The following is a 24831-nucleotide window of genomic DNA, read 5'->3' on the forward strand; positions in this document are numbered from 1 at the left end:
ATACCTGTGGATTTTATTGTTTTCATTTCTGTGAGAGGTTCAAAGATATTTCTACATCCTAACTCTCAAAACCTGTGAATGTTATTTTATTCAGAAGGGTCTTTGCAGATGTGATTAAGATTATTGAGATGTGAGATTATCCTGGATTATGTGAGTAGCCTCTAAATGCAACCACATATATCCTATTAAAAGGGAGATTTGATGAAGAGAAGACAATCTGATCTTGATGTCAGGGCTTAGGGGAATGGGGTCACAGACCAAGGAATCCCAGCAGCCATGAGAAATTCGAGAGGCCAGGAGCAGATCTTCTCCTAGAGTCTCTGGAGGGAGCACAGCTTTGTGGACGCATCAATTTTGGCCCATCATTACTGATGTAGTATGTCTGGCCTCTGGAACTGTCGGAGAATAAATTTTTATCATTTTAAGTCGCCAAATTTTTGCAAATTGTTAATAGCAGCCATAGGAAGTGATACATTCTTTTCCTCACATTAGTTAAGGAGATTATCCTGAGTTCCATGCTGTCCTCCTGCCCCCAGTTTATTCCCTCCTTGTGTTCTCCATTTCTGTAAAGGAGACTGCCACCCAGTTTGCTGAGACCAGAAATTCTGGCATTACCTATGATTACCTATTATTTCCTAGATAGTCAATCCTACTTGTCCTCTTGTGAGAATATATTCTGAATCTGCCCACCTTTGCCCACTGCCTTTTGTCTGAGCCACCATCACATTTTAACTCGTGAAGCAATGGATCTCTAACCCAGCCTTTTAATAGTGCAGGGTCTGCGTAGAATGCCTACCTTGGAAGCCGGGTTCTATTGATTATCAGTTCTGTGTCTTTGGATAAATCAGTTACATTCTCTATGCCTCACTTTCCTTGTGTGGGAATAAGGATAGAATCTGCTTCATAGGGCTGCCGGGATAGTTAAATAATTATAAGGTGACAGGTGGTTACAATAGTGGGTGAAATATAATCGGCACTCCATAAATGTCAGCTACTATCATTATCAGCTAATAAGATCTATTCTGTACATAGCAACAGCGCAGTTCTTTTAAAAATGTAAGTCCGTTCATGAAATTCGCAGCTCGGCTTCCTGCAGTTGTTTCCCATTACATTTAGAATAAGCTCTCCAATCCCTTCCAGGGCCCCAGGTGGTCTTTCAGGCCCCTCCCAGCATCTCATCATTATTCACTGTACTTTGTTATTGGCCCTGATATCCTGCGTTCCCCCCTCCACAGGGTCTTTGTTTGGCCTGGGGCATTTCACTCAGCTCCCCACCTTGGCCCAGTCCTGCTGCAGAGAGGCCTTCACTGACCACCCCATTTCAAATAGCCATAAACTCCCCACCTGCAGTCTCTGGACCCTATTTTACTTTTAGAAAATGACTCATAACCAGGCACAGTGGAACATGCCTGTAATCCCAGATGCTCAAGAAGCTGAGGCAGGAGGATTACAAGCTCCAGGCCAGCCCTGCAATTTAGTGAGACCCTGTCTCAAAATAAAATATGAAAAGGGCTGAGGATATAGTTCAGTGGTAAAGTAACCTGAGTTTAATCCCCAGTGCTGTAATAAGTGAATGAATGAATGCATGAGTAAATAAATAAATAAATAAATAACCACCTGGTATTCATTTACATTTAGACATGTTTATTTTCTGTGTCTTCACCTAAAATATCCACAAGGATACAAGTTTTGTTTTGTTCACTGATACCTTCAGCAATCAAAACAGTGTCCAGCCTTCAAGTATTTGTGAAATAAAAGCATGAGTGAACAAGTGAATATGTTGTTGCAACAGTGTAGCTTTAGAAAATAGGTTAAATCTAGCAAGTTTGTATTTGGAAATTTCTCATTAATTGTATTTCCTGGAAAATTATATCTGTGGTTCAGGCATAATGATTTTTTTTCTTTCTTCTTTTTTTTTTTTTTGGTACCAGAATTGAACCCAGGGATGCTTTATCACTTAGCCATATTCCCAGCCCTTTTTTAAATATTTTAATTAGAGACAGGGTCTCACTGAGTTGCTTAGGGTCTTACTAACCTGCTGAGGCTGGCCTTGAACTCATGATCCACATGCCTCAGCCTCCCAAACTACCGGGATTATAGGCATGCACCACTGTGCCCAGCCTCAGGCATAATGATTCTTAAACCAGGGTTTTAAGGTGTAGAAAACAGCACTGAACTCTGAGTCTTAAGCTGGACTTGGTTTTCCATCTAGCACAATCTTTTTTGTTTAAATGTAAGCAAGTATATAGAACCATGTGAGTTTGTTTCTTTTCTGGTCAATATAAGTAAATTGGGAATATTGAACTGTAATGTTTCTTTCAGTGCTAGTTTTTAAAATATTGTTTTTTGTCATAGATAAATAGAACTTTATTTTTTCTTTATTCATTTTTGTTGCATGATGCTGAGGATCAAACCCAGTACCTCACACATGATAGGCAAGTGCTCTACCACTGAGCCCCAGCCCCAGCTCAATGCTATTGTTTTTTGGGTCTACTTTGGGAATTGAGGGTATATGTTTGCAGTTAGTCTAGGCCTCTAATGTGAAAAACAAATAACTTGCTGTTAGTGAAAAATAACAATAAAATATTAGAATTGAAAGTATTTCTGGAATTGCTAATCTTTAAGACAATATCCTTTAAGAAACCCTCAGCCTCCAGTGGCTAATAGCTGAAATGTAAATTAAGGTTATCTGATGATTTATTAGAAAGGAACCCTGGATTAAGTAGGATTTACAGATCTGGGGGGCAAATCTGGCCTCTAAATACATGGAAAAATGCTTTTGAATTTCATTGCTTAGATCTTATTGCCTTGCACAATTTAAAAAAAAAAAAACATGGTTTTTCCAAGAGCTCTGTTTTATTCCATCAGGACAGAATACACACATGAGTCTTTCTCCCTCTCCCTTTTATTTATTGAAATACAGAAGATTAGAGGAACTAATTGCTTCAGTTTGCTAAGCAAAAGGCCCTCCCCCTGTAAATTAGAACCAGGCAGTTGGACAGTCAGTAGGGCAGACTTCATGGACTGTGTGCCAGTACAAACCATCGTAGGAGGGACAGAGGAAGCATCCCCCAGCCCTCGGTCTGCTGTACATCCCAGGGACAAGAACAACACCTGTGAGCAGAGGACGGAGACCTAGAAACATCATGGCCCTAAACACACATGACAGAAACTTAACCAAATAGACTTAATCAACTACAGCTGGGCTGAGATAAACAAGCGCTAAGTAATCAAGCATGTGGGAAGGGGCTGGGGCTGGAACTAGGCTTGTTGCTGGGGTAATTGGAGCCAGGTGTGCTAACCTGGCACTGCTTTTTGGAGGTGAGAAGTTGGAGAGGTTTGAAATAGGGATGTGGTTTGGCTCGGGGGGTGGGGGGTGGTGGTGGAGGTAGACTTTTCCAAGACTAGAGGAGAAGAGCGGTAATAAAATAAAGGCAAGTTGAGGAGTATGAAATATGTTGAAGACAGCAAGTACCTTTGCAGCTGTGATAGCCCATATCTGGTGGCCTTGCCTGTTGGGATTTACGTGGGGAGGATGGGTGTTTAACTGTACTATTGCAGGTCTTTAAAGCTGGTTCACTTGATATCATCATTAACACTGAAAGTGGTAAATTAGGTAGATCTCTAAAGATAAATGTCTTCCCAGCTACAGATTTGGGAGGAACCTTCCACTTTACCTACAGTCCAGCTGCCTGAATGAAGCAGCTCATTGCTCTGGCACTTCCTATGTGCCTAGTTCTCAGAGAGCATGCTCTATGGTGCAGAGGCAGCAAGCACTGGTGGTGGAATTTCTTTTCAGAAATGTGGGTCCCCTTTAGAGCAGATGTGCTGTTGGAGGCAGATATGGATTGAAAGTGATATTCTCAGGACCCTTCTTTGTGGGATTCCCCAAAATTGCAGTGAAAGTTTATGAGCAAGATCCGGGCCTGACCAGGTTAGTGATGCCTGACCAGGAATAACTAGTGAAGATGCAGCTGGCCATGGTAAAGAGGATTGGATTTATGCTACCCAGGTTTAGTCTCTAGGGCCTGACCCTTTTTTCAGTGCTATGGATTGAACCCAAGGGCACTTTATCACTGAGCTACATCTGCAGCCCTTTTAATTTTTTAATTTTGAGGCAGAATCTTGCTAAGTTGCTGAGGCTGGCCTCAACCTTGCCATCCTTTTTTCCTTTGCTGGCATTACAGCTGTGTACCACTGCACCTGGCTTTGGGGCTGATCTTAATGAGCACTTAGTCCCAAAGCTAAGGAGAAGGTTGACAAGTGGCAGACAACTATTAGTTCTTCATTAGGAAACCAAGTGATCTGAAGGTCCTGTGTATAGCTGCCATCAACTTGTCATCCTGTTTCAAAATCCATGCAGAAGGTAATGGAATTGCTCTGAACAGAGCCACAGTCATGCGCTGATAAACTTCTTTCCAGAGAATTAAAAAAAAAAAAAAAAAAAAAAAAACCTACAGCATTTTATTCTGTCTTCTTAACTCCTTAGCCATGGAGATGTTGTTAGTTCCACAACGAATTGAGACTGAGAGAGTCTAACTGTTCTACCCAGAGTCATGAGCTAGGAAGGAATTAATGGAGCCCAAGCTGGAATTCATAGCATGCTTCCTTAGATAGAATTGACAGTGTGAGTGGCTGTGGGCAAGGTGGACTTTCTCAAGGTATAGACATTTCTTCAATCATGGAGTCATTATTTGCTAAGCACCTGTTATTTGTCAGGCACAGTGCCAGTCACTTGCCGTCCTGACAACCCTAACCTTGAGAATTTGCCAAAGTTAGCAAAGAAGCAATGGACAGTGGGTTTCCCCCTTGCTTCTATTCCATTTAGATGATCTCATTCTTTCTTAAATATGGGCTTAAATATTGCTCCCAGAGTTGTTTGTCGACTTAATCATATTGGAGATAAGTCTTTGAGCTGCAATAAAACAGCCATCTGGTAAGAATTAAATGTGAATAGCTGGGTTGTCATCTATAGGTGAAGAGCTTAGAAAGAGGGACAGGTTGGGGCGCCCTGTTATTAATGATAGCTCTGTTCTATACAAACAACTCTCTTTACTGGATTATCTGTGCCAAAATATTACTAAATAGCTTGGAAACAGGTTGGTGTTTTTGCCCTTTAGGGAAAAAAAAAGACGATGGAGTTGAATTTGGAAAGGAATCTTGGAAAACGTTTTGATAAAACAATGTATCATTCACATGCCCCAAAATTTCAGCAATACAGGGCTCCTGCTGGCAGAATCAGGTGAACTTTGAAATATATTCTGACTTGAATTCTTGCATATCTTGAGTAGGCTGAAAGATGATTATTTTTGTTTTATTATCAATAAACTTTTTTTTTTTTTTAATCAGAAGTGCCCAGGAGAGCCAGACACATTGGCACATGCCTGAAATCCCAGCAACTTGGGAAGCTAAGGAGAAGGATGGCAAGTTTGAGGCCAGCCTGGGCAATTTATTGAGATCCTGTCTCAAATTTTAAATTAAAAAAGGCAGGGCTGGGAATGTAACCCTGTGGTAGAGTGCCACTGTGTTGAATCCTCAGTACAAAAACAAACAAAAAGTGCCCGGGAGATAAGTCCTCCTTTTTTCTTTCCTCTTCAATATATAAAATTGTAAATGAAAGGACTTATCAGCACAGTAATGGATTTGCCCCATATGTTGGTTTATCTTTCCTAGATTAGTTCATTTAGTCATTCTAAAAATGGGTTTACTGTTTGCTCTAAGATTGGAGATTCTGTGGCAAATAAGGACATTTCAGCCCTTCCTGGTGCTTTTGAAGATGGGGTATCCAGGTATTCAAGAGACAGGAAGGGCTTCTTTGCAGAGGGGCACTTCGACTGAGACTGGGTGATGAAAAGGATCAAGCCGTGGTGCAGAGAGCTGGGGGGAAGAGGAGGCCAGATGAAAGATCTGCTAATGTCAACGTCCTATGGTTGGATGTTCCTTAGAGGTGAGAAGGCCAGTGTGGCAGGAGATAGGATTAGTTAGGCTTCAAATCGTGGGGTGCTCTGCACTGGGAGAAGTTGTTTTTTTGGTGTTTCTAATGTATCTTTATCCTCATCCAGTGGTTAAGAGCTGGTGCTTAATTCTGAGGACTTAGTGAGGCCCTGATTTCCAATTGGTTGTATAAAGAGAGACACTAATAGTCCACTAGCTGGATCTTCTAGATGATGGGAATGAACATTTAGGTTCTAATCCCAGTGATGCTGTAGCCAGCTGTGGCACTTGGGCAAGTTATGATCTCTTTGGGCTTTAATTTCCTTAACATCTGGAGTAGAACATCATTAAAATCTCCTTTATCATGAAGAATCAGTGATTTTATTATATACACATTTCATTTGGAGTTTTATTCTCTTCTTTCAGACTTTTATCAGTTGTAGACTTTTACAGTAACCAGGCCCACTAACTGGTTCTAATTTTGCATTTTTTCTGTATTCCTTTGCTTCTGGAGCAGCCAGTGAAGTGCCACACAGGTGGGGGTGGGAGTGGGGGTGAGGTGGGGAGACTGCAAGAAGGAGGAAGCAAGGGAAAATAAGGGAACTTTATGTGTGCCTGATGGTGGCCATTTAGCACATTGCCTGTTACCCTGAAAGAATTCCCAGTCACCAACCAAGTGGATTGTGAAGGCTGAGACTTGTTCTCAGAGTTAAGATTTATGTAAGGGTTAACCAAGAGCTGCCCTTGTCCCAAAAGATGATTTATGCCATCTAAATGGCATTTTAAAAACCTGCCACTGTGATAATGTTGTTTGCATTTACTCTTATTTCTGAAATCATATTTTGATGTACTGGGAGCTATATGTTTCAGTATAAAATAGAATAATTTTGCCAGTTTTCCTGAAATTCAGTATAAATCATATAGCTCTTTTATCAAAAAGTATATCTAAAAGAAATTAGCAAAACCAAATAAGTAAACTTAAGACTATTGTCAACACTACCTGTTTTAAAAGACACTACAAATCATTATTTACCCTTAGGATTAGCTTTGAATATTTCATGATTTCTTTTGCCTCTGCCAAACATAGAAGACTAGAGGGCACATACTGCCATGGGTTGCCAAGAGGGGGTGGCCAGGGGACAAGGACAAAAGGAACTCTGTACAACATGTTCACACTGGTCTGAAAAATAAGATAAATTCATTTTGGGATATTTTTAACTGTTTAAAGAAGAAAGATCTTCTCTTTTGTTCTCTTGAATTCACTTTGGCAGGTTAAATAAAACTTTGGTCAATTGTTCCTTTTAGTCGAGTATGCAAATTATTTGGTGTGATGTGGCTTTATAAAATTGGTGATTCAGACACATCACTCTATTTTTTCTTGACAACTGCATCTATTTCTAGGGCTCTGTCTGTCTTGACGACTGTTCCTGACTCCATCAGTTGCTCAAAGAACCATAGGCTTTAAAATTACTGGTGCACATGGAGATGTGGTCTGTCTCTTCATTTATGGTAAAAGTGAAGCCTAAAGCAAGATACTTCAGAAAAACTTTTTTTTTTTTTAAGTGCATGATGCCAGGAATCTTACAGTAGGAGGAAGACAAGCTTGGAAAGCACCAGTATTTATGCATTATAGCCAATTTCCTCTATTTTTCAGGCAAGGAGAATTAACTTTTAATCAGAGGGCAAAAATGAATGATTATTTTCTGGAAATCAGACAATCTTATTTTTATTCTAAAATTGCTTACCAACAGCTTTCTTTTTTAAAATGTGAGATATAAGAGAGATGATGATCCTAAATTGTCTTAGTCATATATTGGAAATACTGATAATTATCTTGTCAAGATTTATGAAAACATCTTAGGAAAACATCGTAGAGTGAATGTTTTAGTCAGCTTTTTCACTGCTGTGACCAAAAGACCTGACAAGAACAGTTTTAAAGGAGGAAAAGTTTACTTGGGGCCTTATGGTTTTAGAGGTTTCAGTCCATAGAACAGTAGGCTCCATTCCTCGGTGCTCAAGGTAATGCAACACACCATGGTGGAAGAGTATATCTGAGGAAAACAGCTTCAGACATGGCCCCGCAAAACAGAGAGAGACAGACAGACAGACAAGCACACAGACAGACAGACATACTAAGCTCAATTCACAAAATATATACTCCAAAGGCATGCCCTAGATGACCTATCTCCTCCAGTCATACCCTACGTGCTTCCAGTTCACACTAAAGTTAATCCCACCAGGGGATTAGTGCACTGATTAGGTTAAGGTTCTCAATAATTGGGCCTCTAAACTTTCTTTCATTGTCTCACACATGAACTTTTGGGGGACATTTCACATTCAAACCATAACAGCGAAGACAGGTGAGCTGTTTGTGCTTTTGAGGGTTAGGTAAGAGGTCTAGTCCAATTCATTTCTTGCATTCTAGAGAACCATGTGTAGGACTTAATGGATTTTTTCATAGAATATTATAACCAGGACAAGAATCGCCAGGCCCTATGAGTTCTTCCTTGTAAAAATGTGTGAAGCTCCACAGTTTATATGCTTGATTCATTGATTATTTTTGATTATACTTATAACTCAACAAGTATTTATTGAAGGCCTGTGACCTAGAGGCAAAGCCAGGAATAAAATTCTCAAGTCTAGACTTGGGGTGGAAGACTTATGTTTAATTTTTCTCACCTTGTGAGATATTCCTTGTTAATCCAATAACAGCAATCTAAAGGGAAACTATAGAAGACTTGGAATGGGATGGTAAATAAAATGAGTTTTAATTTTTTTTTTTTTAGATCTGTTAATGGTGTATATTCTTTTGGGCAAGTAAGTCAGGTGTTTGAAGTGCATTTAATGAATTAATACATTAGTGTAATTGACAATTTTCCAGAAGTTAATGTGCCAGTCATTTATCAGGAAGCAAACCATAGTCTACATCTTTGAAAAGTGAATTGTATCTGTATTATTTTGCCTTCACTCATTAGATAAGCCTCCCTTTAAGGCCCATTGTGATGTAGCCCCAGTTTACCTTTTCAGCTTTATTTCTCTTTATTCTTTTTTGAATTTTCTCAGATCCATCTGAGTTAAATGTTCCTCAGACTTCCATATGCTGCCTCCACTGCTCTGACATTTCTTTCAAAATTCTCCCTACCTCATCCTTGCCCCAACTTTAGTTTTGCCTCTATCAGCCCTTCTTGCTCTCAGGGCCCCGCTGACGTGTCCCCCTTTCTTCTCGTATGTTCCCCACAGATGTGTTTATTTCTGTCTTTTTGCTCCCAGGTAACTGTGAACTTCTTTATTTTTAAAAAATTTCCCCCAGACTGAGGATTGAACCCAGGGGCGCTATACCACTGAGCTATATCCTCAGCCCTTTTTATTTTTTATTTTTTGGGGTATTTAGAGATTGAACTGAGGAACAATCAACCCCTGACCCACATCCCCAGCTCTATTTTGTATTTTATTTAGAGACAGGGTCTCACTGAGTTGCTTAGTGTCACACTTTTGCTGAGTCTGGCTTTGAACTCGAGATCCTCCTGCCTCAGCCTCCTGAGCTGCTGGGATTACAGGTGTGCACCACTTCACCTGGCTTATTTTTTTATTTTGAGACAGATTCTTGCTAAGTTGCCCAGGCTGGACTTGAACTTAGAATCCTTCTGCCTCAGCTTCCCCAGTAGACATGTGCCACAGCAATGGGTTACTTGTCTTTTTTTTTTTTTTTCTTTTTGGTACTGGTGATTAAATCCAGGGGCACTTTACCACTTAGCTACATCCCCAGCCATTTTTAAAAATATGTTTTGTTTTGAGAGAAGATCTCATTAAGTTGCTGAGGCTGGCCTTGAACTTGAAATCTTCCTGTCCCAGTAAAAAGTAGCTGGAATAACTGGTGTGTAGTACAGAAATAATATAGTGTAGTTTCTTGTTTGCTTTTTAAACTATTATAGATTTGGGGTAGCCAATCAAAGATCTTAGAATATGTTATTTTCTCATTTACTATTTAATAAGGGTTATAGAAGTTTTTCTCAAAACTATAGGAATCAGTCCATGTAAGTACAGCATTAAATGAAGTCTTTTTAATGTTTTATCAGAAAAATCACCAGTTTTTTTTCTTCCTTTTTTAAAATCCAGGGTTGGGATCAACAGCTGTTCTTACATGGTCAGGGTAACTTGATATAATGGCATACATTTTTACCCTGGTCTGTTCTTAGTGCAAATTTGAAATGGGTGTTTTGGAAAATGTGCTATGAATTTCTCTCTAGACCTTCTCATCCGAGTAGCCTAGCAAATCCCTGGCACTCGATGTGCATCTTTCGTAACAGAACTTTGATGCTGTGACTTGATGCCTTGAAATCAGCACAACAAAATGGTGCTTGAGGAGCAGTGTTTGCTTTGATCATCTTTCAACTTCTGTGCCCCAGCCTTTTCACGGAGTGCAAATTGCTTTACCAGAGTTATGGGGCTGAAGCCCATGGACTGTTTTTGTAGTCTGGTTGCTGTGGTGATTCTTAGCCTTCCATGACTCTCCCATCTCCAGGGAAACAGAAACCTTTGCAGCTGTCTCGACCTTTTTGATATTGTATCTGCTGGAGGTCTTCATTGAGCTCGTAGCAAGCCCAACAGTCATAGGTTTGTGTCAACAAATATGTGGAAACAGGGCATCTCATTCAGGATATGTTGCCTTTAAAAACAAACAGCTCCCTAACCTCCCAAATTGTATGGGCCTTCGAAGCATCTCCAAGTCTGGCTGAAGCCAGAGTTAAGGGAGCCATGGAGTGTTGGTCATGATAATGATCTAAGAAAGAGCTATGAGGATGAAGGAGGAAGTTTATGGGGTCGTGAGGTGGGGAAGAAAGAGAGTGGTAGTGAAGGGGGAGCTTAACAGGGCTTGTGTATGCCCAGAGAGAAGATGGTTCAGGAAGAGGTCGTGGGCCAAGCCTAGCAGTCTGGTGTTTGGAGATCTACAAGGAAAACTAACTTCCGCTTGAAGAACAATATAGACAAGAGTTTCTTTCTATAGGAACCAAGGGAATAGAGGAAATAACTGTGGTTTTAAAGGGCAGAGGTAATAATAGCTAACACTTAAAGAGCATTTACTCTGTGCCACTCACTGTTTTAAGTGCTTTACACAAATGACATATTTAATCCTTTGACATCTGATGGGATAGGTACAATCATTATCCCCATGTTAAAACCAATGAAACCGATGCTCATAGAGTCTTAGCCTAATCAAGGTCCTAAGGCTGGTAAGAGGAGAGCTGACATTCCAGCCCAGAGTCTGGCTCTGAGTCACTGTTCTTACCCACCCGGTCAAACTGCCTGTAATTTAGAAAGGAAGACAGAGTGACCCAAAGGATTGGATTACAGGACTTGATGGCCAAGTTGGAAGAAAATGTAGAACTTGGGAGAGAATAAATTTTACTTTAGAATGCGTTTGTTGGTTTATTTATTTATTCATTCCATATTTTTATATACTTCTATAGAGTTGCCATGTATTGGACCAGGCTCTAAGGTGATAAAAACACAAGTCCCAATCCCTCCAGTATTAGCTTTCTGTCAATAGAATGAAATACTTGAGATAATCAAATGATAAAGAGAAAAGATTTATTTTGGCCCACAGTTTTGGAGGTTCTAGTCCTTGATCAATTGCCTCTTGCTTATCAAGGTAAGAGCACCTGACAGAGCAAAGCCACTTACCTCATTGGGTAGGAAGCAAACAGAGAGAGACCAGGATCCCTACAGTCCCCCTTGAGGTCACACCCCAATAACCTAAGGACTCTTCACTGGGCCTTATCATCTAAGGGTGCACAGTATCTCTTAATAGTGCCACCCTGGGAACCAAGCCTTTAACACATGGACCTTTGAGGGGGACACTCAGCATCCACACTATAGCACTTCCTCTAAGAGAGTCCATTTGTACAAACTTAATATAAGCAGATAATAGGTACTGTAAGGAAAAAGTCAACAGGACACAGGCCAAGGGTATTTACTGGTAAGAGCTTCCTTCTAAGAGCACTGATACCTTGAAACCTTCTTAGAGAGCCTGATATTTTTTTTTTCTGTAAAAAGAACAAAATTGATTGTATGTGAAAATATGAAGCTGTAATTAAGTATGTTAATACATAAACCTACCTCTTTCTAAAAAGAGTTGAGAAACCTCATTTCCTGAGTTTGCATACAGTTTGACTTTGAAAATTTCCAAAGTACAGTAGAACATTATGTTCACTTTATACACAACTCGGATATGAGTGTGTTTTAGGGTAGTGAATGCAGAACACTTCACCAAAAGGAAAGGGGTCTGAGAAGGATCTTTGTAGGAGAAAGTTGAGAACCTGTCTACAGCTAACACATCATTTTAAAATATGGGACTGTATTAATTTTCTTGTTGCACATAATAACTCAAAAAGGTAGGTACTACTATCCTGTATTTTAGATGAAGAAACTGTAGTAGCACAAAGGGGTCAAGCAACTTTTCTCAAGGTCAGATGACTGAGGGAACTAATGGAGTTAGAGTTGAACAGTGTCCACACTGTCATTCTTTTGCTACGTTGATGGCCATGTTTTACTTCATGAATCCCATTCTGAGGGAAAATATGTTAATCAAAAGACAGATGGTAAGACATTCTTCAAGAAGCGTGAGGCCAGTGTTAAGAGCCCTTCCCTCAGTTGACATTTAGTTGTTCACTGCCTTACCATGTTCATTTTTCCTGTTATCCATACTTCATTTCTTGGTGCCAACTGGAAACCGTCCATGGTGTGTGGAAAATTAATAGAAGAGGAAACAAAAAAATCACACAATTTTGCTACTTGTTAACTCTGGTTAGAAGCTTTGTTTGCTTAAGGATGTGGAAACTGATGACTAGATGGTGTAGGTAACTGACTATATCAGATTTCTGTCTCTGTTCTAAAAAAGGGCATTTTAGAATATTGCTCATTGCTGTGGTCTGGAAAATGAAACTCCTTATCTTTCTTTGAGATAATGGTAAAATTTTCCTTATAACTTGAAGTTTACAAAGAATTATATTTATAACAAATATAAACTATTTAACTTCAGCAATCTTATATGAGTGGTTTCTTTTAAGGTTTGGAGAGATTTCATTTAACATTTTATGAAACACAGCAGCTTGTTCAAAGCTACTTCCAATTTCAGAATCTGGACTTACAAGCAAAAGACAACAGACTACCCAGCTCACATATTCCCAAACATGGACAGACATGACCCTGAACCTACCAGGACAGTTTTCCAGATTTTTATGAAATGTTGAAATATATGAGCTTTTTTTTTCCTCCTGTACTGGGACCCTTGGGCATGCAAGGGTCTACTACAAGCTACATTCCCAGCCCTTCATTTCTTATTTTTGAGACAGAATCTCACTAAATTGCCCAAGCTAGTCTCAAAATTGTGATCTTCTTGCCTTAGCCTCTCAAGTTGCAGGGATTATAGATGTACTACTGGGCCCAGCCCAAGTATTATGCACTTTCAAAAACAAATTTAGGAAACATCTTTAGAGAAGAAATTATATGAGAAGTAGGTAAAGAGAATCTGAAAATCTTAGGAAAACTCTTCAATAATGAAGCCATGGAATCATTAGATTCTAGGGTCAGAAGGAGTCTGAGTGCTCATCTAATACATCTTATTTTTCCTAAAATATTTCTGATAATTGGCTATCCAACCAATCCAACTAGTTCAGAAGTTGTGAGAAACAAGAAAATTTATCACGGTGACAGACTTTTGCCTGTTTCTAACAAGTTTGGGTCCAGTTTGTCCTGTCAGGGAGACCAAGCTGCTTATTTTCTCTTTTGCTCCTGACATCCTCTTCTCTCTCCACGTAACCCACACAGTTTAGTCATGGTGTTGTATTATATCCACCATCCCTTCAGGCATCTGTCTTCCCACTGAACTGTGAACAAATTGGGGGAGAATAGGCTATTTTTCTCTTACCTTTCCATTGCTGGTAATTGATGTGGTACCTGGCATGTAAGAGGCACTTAACTAATGATATTTGAATAAATGTAAAAAAACAAAATGTGCAGGAAACACAAGTTATTGGCTGAAGCTAGCTTAGGGTGTGGGTTAGTTTTGGAGAATGGGGATTTTAAGTCCTGAGGATTGATAGGAATTTTCAGTCTTTTAAGATAAAATGAATTTCTTATAGTTTCACATGAAAGTCTTTTCCAAATGAGATCTTAAACTGTAGAGTTGATCTGGTCTATCCTATGTGAAAGTTAAAACCACGTTTTATTGTGGTAAAATAAACATTGCCTGAAAATTTACCATTGAGATAGTTAATTTTAAATGTTAACTTGACTAGGTTAAGGGATACCCAGATAGCTGGAACACATCATTTCTGGGTGTTTCTGTGAAGGTTTCCTGTAGAGATTAGCATTTGAATTGGTGAATTAGTAAGGAAAATCTTGGCAGACATTATCCAATCCATTGAATGCCCAGAGATAAGAAAAAGCAGGAGAAAGGAATTCATGGTCTTTTGGGGAGCTTTTTTTTTTTGTCTTCTGCCCTTGGACATTAGAACTACAGGTTCTCAGACCTTTATACCCTGGGACTTGTACTAGCAGCTCCCTAGGTTTTCAGGCTTTGGGTCCTGGACTGAGAGTTACACCAATGCTTCTCTTGGGTTCTCCAACTTGTGGACATCCCAGCTTCCATATTTTGTGATCTAATTCCTATGATAAATTTCCTCTTATACAAAGAGATGGTCCTCTATGTAAAATGATGGAGTGTTATCCTGATAAACCCATCACAAGTTGAAATTACTCTAAGTTGAAAGTGCATTTTATCCCTCTAACCAATTGGACATTGCAGCATAGCAACACAGCACACCACAGAGTACTGGTTGTTTTCCCCCATGATCTCATGCCTGACTGGGAGCTGTGACCTCCTGCCCTTGCCCAGTGTCAGCAAAGAGTATTGTACTACATATTTCTAGCCTGGGAAAATATCAACATGCAAAATTCCAAACATGAGTCTGTTGTGGTACACGGCTATAGTCGCAGCTATTTGGGAAGCTGAAGCAGGAGGATCACTGGAGTTCACTTTGAAACCAGCCTGGGCAACATAGAGAACCCCTACCTCAAAAAAAAAAAAAAAAAATTGATGTATGGTTTCTTCTGAATGTGTATCATTTTTGCACCATCATTGACTTGGGGATCTTAATAATTAAGATCTGGAGAACCCTGACTAATAACCAACTGGTTATTTCAGCCATTTTAAATTGTGCTGTTCAGTCACATTTGTATATTCACAGTGTTGTGTAACCATCACCATTATCTATTTATAGAACATTTTCATCACCTCAAAAACAAACAAACAAACAAAAAACACTCCATATCAATTAACAGTAATGTTATTTTCTCCCATCCCCCATCCCCAGCCCGGCAGCTTCCAATTTGCTCTCTGTCTCCATGGATTTTCTGGTTCTGGAAATTTAATAAAAATGTAATCATACAACATGTGACCTGGGTCTGGCTTTTTTTTTTTTTAACTTCACATGATTTTTTTTCAAGATCCATTCATGTTGTATCATCTATTAGGACTTTTTCCTTTTTTATAGCCAAATACTCATTTATTGCATGGGTATTTTACTTATTTATATCACATTTTTATGGAGAGAATTGTCATACTATTAGTCAAAATTTTTTTCTCTGCCCAAATATCACACATAGAGAATTTCAGGTACTTCTGCAAGATGCTGGTAACTTCGTCATGTTGAACTTTATAATCAAGGCCTAAATATTTTGCATCACAACCTCCTGAGCCCTAGTTCTACTTTTCTAATTTTGTCTCTAATTGCTGTTTGTTAGTGGTATTTTCAAAGTATGAGCTGGAGGCAGAATTGCAAACTATGTTAGTTTTGCAGAAAATGAGCAGTAGAAGACTAGAACATACTGACTTAATAGGCATTTGAGATTTAACTGATTTACAAAGTGGAGCTTAAGCAGTATAACCTTGATATCTTTTAGGACCTTCTATATTATAGACAGAATTAGAAAATTCTTTGGATATCTATTATGAAAAAGAAGCTTGAACCTTTTCCATTTGCGTGGGAAACCCAAATCTTCACAGTACTTTCAAATTCTTTAAATACAGGTGCTCCACCTTGTGTTTAGCCGCCTAGGCAAGTATTTGAATGACTTTCCTGTCCATCACAGAGTAGAATTCAGATGTTAGAAGTTCATTTGAAGTATAAAAATAAAAGTTAGCATACAGTTTTTCCACATGGTAAAGCAGAACCTAATATTTCCCAAAGTCAAATATGGGCAACAACAAATTTTTTTAAATTTTTTTTAAAGTTGCTGATGGATATTTATTTATCTATCTATTTATTTATTTATATGTGGTGCTGAGAATCGAACCCAGTGCCTCACACATACTAGGCAAGCGTTCTACCTAGAATTTACAAATGGTCTGTGTTAGAACTTACACTTGTTTCATTCTGAGGTAAAACCCATTCTTAGTCCTTGCCATAACCTTCAATTCTGATCTACCTGTGAATAAATGTCCATGGGATCATTGTTCAGACTTCTTACCATTTGGGTCTTTTGCCTTTTCTTTTCTCTTTTCTTTTTTCTCCCCTTTTCTTGTAGGATATTAAAGAGTACTTAAAGGATCTTAAGGTTACAGAGTTACCTTAATAACTTCACTGCCAGGTGTCCTACTCTGTATCGCAGCCTCACCCCTTTCCAGTTAGAACAAATGTGTTGAACTGCTTTTAATGCTGCCTCAAGAAAGTCTGAAACTTAAACACTTGAATGCTACTTTAAGAAGAAATTATCCCACCTTAGACACTTATCAGTTACAACATGCCAAATTCCAAATGCAATTTTGGCAACCTTTCCTCTGCTTTTCATGATGATAGGTTCTTCACCCTGAAAAGGCATCCCAGGGGCTCAACAAAAACTGATTGTGTGGAGGAAAACAGGTCAAAGTACCAAACTGACATGAACATTGCACACTGTATTTGCTCCCGTGTGCTTTATGCTGTTCTGACATTGTTTATTTCCTGAATTAAAAACACTTATGATTCCATGCCTCTAAAAGAGTGTGCAACATTTGGTCAAAGAAGATAATACCATTTCAGAAAAAATGCTCCCCAAACATTGACTGATAACACGTTTCCCTACCTTTGACTCCTTGTTACTTTTTCTCTCTCTCCCAAGGTAGGCCATGTAATTGAAACTGAAATTCCTCCAAAAACATTTCCTTTACAGCATAACCTGACTGGACCAGAATACCCTCAGGGGGCCGGGACTGTGAATTTCAGGAGTTGTTTTTGCTTTACCTTTCAAAGGAAAACCAGATTTCACAGAATTCCCAAGGTTTTCCTCCCCTGACCAGAATTGTTTCCTTAGAGAGTAATTTAGTCTAATCCACACATCAGCTGAGACCCCCTGCAACTCAGGAGTGAGTGATCGGTTTGCATCTCTCCTCATCCTATGGTTTGTAGAAATCCAAATAGGCTCTTTCTGGAGACTGCCAGAGCCTTATGTTCTTGGGGTCTTCATCCTCCTTGGGTTTATGATTCTATACTCCACATGTCTCAGACTCACTTGATTCATGTGGATTTGAGATACCACCAGTGCCTTTCTGAGTTCTGTAGCACACATTCATGACAGGAGTGGGCATCATGGAAACTTTTGCAGTGAAGTTGGAGGAAGGTTTGCCTCAGAGCACTTTAGCCACATTATTAGCTGGCACTGGAGACACCCATGGCTTTCTTATTTGTTGACTCCTTCTTGCTAATTCTGTTCGCTGACCTCTCAGCTTTTGCTACTTCCCCTCAACTTGCTTATAGCCCTATCTCCTACCTTTCCTTTTTTCCTTCCTTCTCTCCCAGCAGTAAAGTAGTTCTTGCTTCTGACTCACACATTTTCCTTATTATACCTTGAGAAGGAGAATATGTTTCAAAGATTATTTTTCACATTTTATATATTTTAATTTGCATAACTGTTAAGGTCAAATTTCTGCTTTCTTTTTTGGCCTCATAGGTCTTCATACATACACATTGTAAGAGCTGCTCTGCTCTGTCCTGTACGCATAGCAGAGGACCATAGTTGTTTGTTGTGTTTATTCCCACAAGGCTTGGATGTGGCTACGGAATCCTCTCCAACATACTGTCCAGGCAGCCCCTAGGATTCATTTTGGTAGTTGGAATCTGTTTGCTTTTCTTGACTCTGTTTTAAAGTTCAAGTTGTACTTGATAGTGAAGTTAATGTCTTCTTTATTTGATGACCCCCTTTTTTGGTCAGAAAAACAGGGCATTATGACTTTGTAGTCATTATTTGAGTTATATTTCATTAATAACTTTTGCTCATTCTTTTATTCATTTTTCCAGAAAACTTATTAATTACTTACTAGATGTCTGGCCTTATGCTAGTCCCAAGGTTGCAGAAATGAATGTGACTCTCTTCCTGCCCTTGAATTATGTTCTGAGGACATTACAATGTGACAGGGGAGACAAACATCTAAACAGATTGTTACAGTGGCACATGGAGCTGAGGGACAGGGAAGGATTTCACTGGAGATGCCTTTTGAGCCCACCTCAGGTGTCCATCTGGGAACATGATTGTACTGCACTTCAGGCCCGAAGCCTGAAAGACTACAGTGTGTTAGTGGCACATATAGAATGATGCTCACACAGCTTGTGTTTAATACTGAAGAATAAATACTGTCAGTGTCCTCAGACTTGGTTATCAGCTGAGGCCTGCGGAGGGCCCCAGCTGTGTTCCCACACCCAAACATACCTACACCCAGGGTCTCCACTTCCCTGCCTCTCTTCCTGCAGTGGCCAAGCCAATGGCTCTTCTGAGAAGGGAGGTCCAGGGTCCCTGGAATCCCCTTGCAATACTCTCAGGAACCCCGTTACAGGGTCATGACCTGTAAGTTTTATAAATATTCTTCTGTTTATATGAGTTCTTGCCCCTCAACCCCCAACCCAAATTTAGTTCCCAGAATTTTTCTGGGGCATTCAAAATATGGAAGAAAGAAGGCAGAATTATTTCTGCATCAAATTTCAGACTTTTAGAATCCCCCTGAACTTTGTGGTTTTATTAGATTATTTTCAGAGGTTTCCAGGGAGTCCAAAATCGTGTCCTCCTTGGGGGAGGGGGATTAGTGGGAATTGACTGACTCTTTTCCTTTTTCAATTCAAAACCACTGGGAAACAGCTTGGTGCCTTTTTTGCCATAACAGTGTGACATCTTTGACCCCAGAGCGTCTGGAGACCAGGGAGGATAATCAGTGACTCCCCTTGGTGGGGGTAGAGACACTAGGAGGTCCCAATTCCTTGAATTCAGCACCAACGAATTAATGTTCCTTTAGAAATTCAGGGGAATACAAAAGTAAAAAAAATTAAAAAAAAAATTTAAGATAACTTTAAAATGTTCCAAATCCATCCCTCCAAGAATATTTTAAAGGAATCTTTTTATACCAATTCCCAAATGGTGAAAGACAAGCAAATGAAATGTCAGTGGTATGGTTCCTCAGAACCTCAGAATGGATATCCTTTAAAATACAGTAGCAAAAATGAGCTAAATACTGTTCCTCCCCCTCCCCCAGCAATCAGTTGTAACATTTCAGATCCATCTGGAGTCACCATTAAGTTCCTAAAAGTCACATTGTCCAAATATAGGTGAAGTTTGAGTTTAACTCTGGGACCCTAGTTTCTTGAAATAGATGCATGCCTCACTGTCTGTCTGTGTAATATATGGGTGCTGGGAGGCCAGGATTCAGGAGGTTTTCAGTTACTGCCAGCACTGTTGCCAAGGGATGTCTCCTTACCTCTGAGCAGGGGACAGATGATGGCTATATACAGACCAGCCTGTGATTTTATGGGTCTTGGTTATAGGCACACTGTTGGAGTTCTTTTCTTATCTGTCTTAGTGTAAACTGATCATTGAATCATCCATTTCAGAGCATTATTTGGTCTGGTTTTAGATACTAGGAGTCTCTGTGGTAGTGTTTTGGATGACTTCATTGCCTTGTGGGTCCACAGGGGCTGTTCTAAGAATCAAAAATGTTGAAATAAAACCTCACTGACACGTTAGCAAAATTGGGCAACTGTTAGGCTCTCATATCAGTTGTTTTTCTCACTTTGGTTTTGTTTGTTTTAACAAACCCCAGGAGTGGTGGTGGTGGGGTCTTAATAAGAAATCTTTTGAAATCTCTAAGGTAGGGATATCTTGCATCTGTGCTATGAATTCTGGGAAACGCAAAACAATTTTCATATGGCATCTTTTCATAAAAACAGTTAAGCATTTTCTCTTGACTGTAAGTACATAATTCATTTTCATAAAGTGGCTTACAGAGTCCAAGGCAATATATTTAGTTTTTGCTTATCAAAGATAATCTTTGGAAAACTGAGATGTCTTCGCCACCCAAGGTCTAGAAAATGTTGTCCTTGTGTTTTGTTTTTTTGTTTTTTTCCTGGTGATAATGTGGGCAAGGACATGCATCCTAATTGGAAGATAGAAAGGTTGTCTTTCCACTTGGAGGATTTATGCTCCTTAGAGTTGGCCTTGACCTTGGTCTAAGTTGTATTCACATTTCCAAGAAAAAAAAATGATTTGTTTTGAATTTTCTTATAAAATTACACCTAGCATGTTTGCTGAGGTGTATACAGATAACCTCAGAATATCTCGAATGAGAAGATGTGGCAGAACTGATGAGACCAATTGACTTTCCTGTTTTTAGGAGAGGGATCAGTGAGGTGTAAGGCATAGTGTCTACATATGGGATGTGACAGACGAGATTTGCTTGCACTTCCTCACCCCCTTCAGGAAGACTGACTATTCAGCACAGTTTGAAAGAAACACAATGAAAGCAGAAAAGGTCAGGGCTGCATGGACCGGTATGTGGTCAAACATGGGTCTGAAGAGGCCACTGAAGCCCCAGGAACTACACTGATAGATTTTAGTTCTGAGTCGTCATCTATGGATTTCTTTCCCAGAAATGATGACATCTTTAGACCAGAAGTATGCTTTCTAGTTTAATTAGATGGAGCCATTTTGTTTCTATTTCTGCCATTAGAATTTTCCTGCTATTCTACAATGGGTTCCTTACCCAGAGTTAATGGGCAATTAACCTGGAGTTCATGGCACCTGCAATGGATGTGTTTCCTTACCATTGTCTGCAAAATGTCATGTGATGTGTGATGTGTGATGTGTGTGGGAGGGATAGGGGGAGAAGAGAAGATTCATACTCACATTGAGTTCTCAAATGCTCTGTGACTCCCAAAGATTAACAAAGAAGCCACTGATCTAGAGACTAGCCATTGCTCCTTCATTTGGGATGCATCCCTTTTAGCCCTATTAGACTTTATGGTTCATATCACCTCTACATTCAGTTCTTTATTGCTTTTGAAGCTGGGTAGATTAAGCTGATATGTGAATTTTTTTTATTTTTTATTTTTTTATTTTTTGGTACCAAGAGTTGAACTCAGGGCACTCGACCACTGAGCCACATCCTCAGCCCTATTTTTCATGTATTCTATTTAGAGTTAGGGTCTCACTGAATTGCTTAGCACCTCACTTTTGCTGAGGCTGGCTTTGAACTTGTGATCTTCCTGCCTCAGCTTATTTATTTATTTAGTTGTAGATGGACACCATACCTTTATTGTATTTATTTATTTATTTTTATGTGGTGTTGGGGATTGAACCTAGTGCCTCACATGTGCTAGGTGAGCGCTTTACCACTGAGCCCTTAATATATGGCTTTTTTTTTATTGGTTGTTCAAAACATTACAAAGCTCTTGACATATCATATTTCATACATTAGATTCAAGTGAGTTATGAACTCCCAATATATGGCTTTTTATGTGTAAATTTGATTAAGGCTTAAGGATCAATTCCTTAAACTAAGGAGTTTGAATTTCTAAGCTAGAAATTGTTGGATACCATTTGTATCATTTCTCCCTTCTTTGCTGCAATCTGCCTTAGCTCTGGTCCTTAGACCACCATCACTGGACAATCTGATGGTAAAGAACTGCAGAAGGATCTTCTTATGATTTTAACTATTATCTATCCTGAGCTATAATTGATCCATATAGAGGACCCTTCCATCCTTTCTCCAGCCTAGGAGAAATTAGGCAACTCAGGCAGAATTTGAGATATTCCAGGTCTGGTCTCCCACATTCCCAGGAGCTGTTATCCCTGCAATCTTTTGCTGGTTGTTTTAGTTGTCCCCTGTCTTCCCTGCAGCACATTTGCCCAAATGGAAGGAAGTATAGAAAAGCAAGGGTGTTGAGGCATTAGGTGAATGGACACTTTCAGGTTTCTTTGTTCTTGCCAAATGATCTTTTACAAAAAGTATTGGGTATTTTTCTTTTAATTTCCCAATTGTAGTGTGAATTCTTCTTTGCCAAATGGCTTTTGGGGCTTTGCCTGGGATCTGTGTTCCAGAATCAGAGATTCATCTTGGCCAGACACTGCCGCATATTGAAGAAGGAGCCATTTCCAGGAAAGCTCATAGAGCTGAGACTCCTAGAAATCTTTCCCCGATTGTCTGAGCCAGGCCTTGACACTTTGGACCATCTGGAAAATTTTGGACCTGAGTATGAATATCTGTTTCATACATCTCATTTCATAAACTTTTCTAAAAAAAAAAATCTTATTCATTTGAGATATATATACTTATTTATTTTGTAGTGTGCATTTTGCCCCAAACTTATGCATATCTGTGAATTTTAAGGATTGTATGCTGAAAACGACAACGAAAATCATCAGAAAAAGGGTTGATGTGCCCTCTGCAGATGTTCTGTACCTTCCCAACCTAAGCCCTTTTTGTCCTTTCTCTCCCTTATTACTCTCTGGTGAGTTCACCATCAGTTTAAGTATGTGATTCTTTGTTTCACCTCACCCCTCTGAACAGAAAGCCCCTGTGGACAGGTTATTAAAAGCGTTATTTTGCTTTTCTGAGTTCATGTTGACTGCCCTTGGCTCAAGGGCTCTCGGAAGACACTGAGTCCACTTTTTCTGGCTTTGCTTACAGGTGCCTTTTGATGATGCTAATGATGATAATGGTAACTTACAATAGTACTTGATCCTTCCTCAAAACTGACCACAGTTGTTTTCCTGTCCAGGCTCATAGTTCCCCCCTGCCCCCAGGGAACTCTGTACAATCAGTGTTTATTTGGTGTGTTTTCTGCCTCATTTCTTTGGAAAACCCCTTCCCACTAGTAGCTGAGAGAGTGAGAACCCTGGCAGCTCCCTTGGCAGCCCCTTTCTTTCTCTCTTGGCACTTTCTCTGTCAGAACTCACTTAACTTTATAGAGCTTGGAGCTTACCTGAGACAGGAGAAAGTCCTTTCTCTGAAAGTCCAGAGGGATAACCCACCCTGTGGGGATCCTGTTCTTTAATTCTCAGCCACTTGACCTGAAGGATAAGCCAGTCCTGAAGGAAGGTACCTTTTATTCTGCCATTGTCAATTTTGAAAATAAAACAAAAAAGTGTTTTGTTTATTTGTGTTTTATTCTTGGGAACTGAGTCATGTTTGGCTGAGATTAGGTATATGAAATAGCCACTTTGTGGTTAAAAATATGGGGGGGGGGAGTAGAGAAGCAAAAAGGCCCAATATTGGCAGTATCATCCAGCTCAACATGATACATCTTATTCCAAGATTCAGAACTAGCTTATAGCTTCTTCTCTTAATGGTGAGCAGTGGAAAGATATCCAGAAGTTGCTCTGAATGATCTGCCTGGAAAGCTGGTGCTAACATCTCTCCCCTCTTGCTGCCTAGGTCACTCTGCACCTGAATCCTATCTCCTCAGTGCACATTCACCACAAGCCTATTGTGTTTCTGCTCAACTCCCCACAACCCCTGGTGTGGCATTTGAAGACAGAGAGACTTGCCACTGGGATTTCCAGACTTTTCTTGGTAAGTGTTTCAAACCCTCCCAAAGTGGTACTTATTATGAGGTTATAATGACCCCAAACTTTGCAAATCTTTTAAAAAGGGCTTCTTTTCATCGAAATAATACCGTTGTTCCAAGAGTGTTGAAAGTGGAGTTGTACACTTGGAGGTAGTTGAATGGCATAGATAAGCATTTGCAAGAAGCAAGCACCACCTACATGTCCTCTGTGGTCTTGTTTCCATGGCAGAGGAGGACCTGGAATCATAGGCTGTGCGGCCTGAGCTTTGGTCTCATCTCAGAGATCCCCTTGTGGCATCGGGAGTACTGTAAATACTGCAAACAGCCACCGGGTGTGTGGTCTCTGACCAAAATAAATATGCACAAACCCATTCTATTTGTATATAACAGAGGCCTAATTTCTGATATGAAAAACTGTTTGTTGAGAAATGACACAGTGAGCTCCAAAATGAAATCATTTGTATTTTGTTAAAAAAAAAAAAAAGCTGGAACCTAGTTCTGTGGAAAGATCCAAATATTACCTACTATTTGTAAATCATGTCCTTTGGAGTTTGCCAGAACATTCAAGTTTGCTAGTTGTGGAGAAATAGATGGGTTGTTTGGATGGAATTTTTGGGGTATGATATCATGTCTGATGATGAGCGACACTGCAGTGTGAGTGATAACTCAGGCTGTCCACTGTGAGAGCTCCTTGCTGTAGTCCTAATGTATGGCCTTAAGCATTTACACCTCTCCTGATTGTAGTCATCTATTTGTGGAGCCCTCAATTAAGAGTTTTCCTCTGACCTAATTAATGACCTTTCCTTTGCCCAATTAATGACCTTAATTCAAATCTGTAATTTCTTGTCACCTGCATTTGAAGAATATTTTTAAAAACTCAGAGACTCCCACAGAATAAACTCAGAATCCATAGTCAATGTAGTTATTAAGTAGGTAAATAAATTAGAAAAAAAAGGGGAGAAGAGGAAATTTCTCTTTATAGTAGACTGCCAATTAAGAAATATGGAAGAAATGATGAAGTTAGGAAATC

General features: G+C 39.6%; 1 protein-coding gene across 4 annotated transcripts in view; it reads left to right on the forward strand.

Moving 5' to 3' along the window:
- Tgfbr3 (transforming growth factor beta receptor 3) overlaps positions 1-24831 on the forward strand; it is a 184881-nt gene that overhangs the window by 85707 nt on the left and 74343 nt on the right. For all 4 annotated transcript variants that reach the window (XM_076863529.1, XM_076863526.1, XM_076863530.1 and 1 more), the window contains one exon: positions 23669-23806. In XM_076863529.1, coding sequence (XP_076719644.1) covers positions 23669-23806 — 138 coding nt within the window. The remainder of the gene's footprint in view (positions 1-23668; positions 23807-24831) is intronic.

The sequence above is a fragment of the Callospermophilus lateralis genome, chromosome 7 (assembly GCF_048772815.1).
Source record: "Callospermophilus lateralis isolate mCalLat2 chromosome 7, mCalLat2.hap1, whole genome shotgun sequence".
NCBI lineage: Eukaryota > Metazoa > Chordata > Mammalia > Rodentia > Sciuridae > Callospermophilus > Callospermophilus lateralis.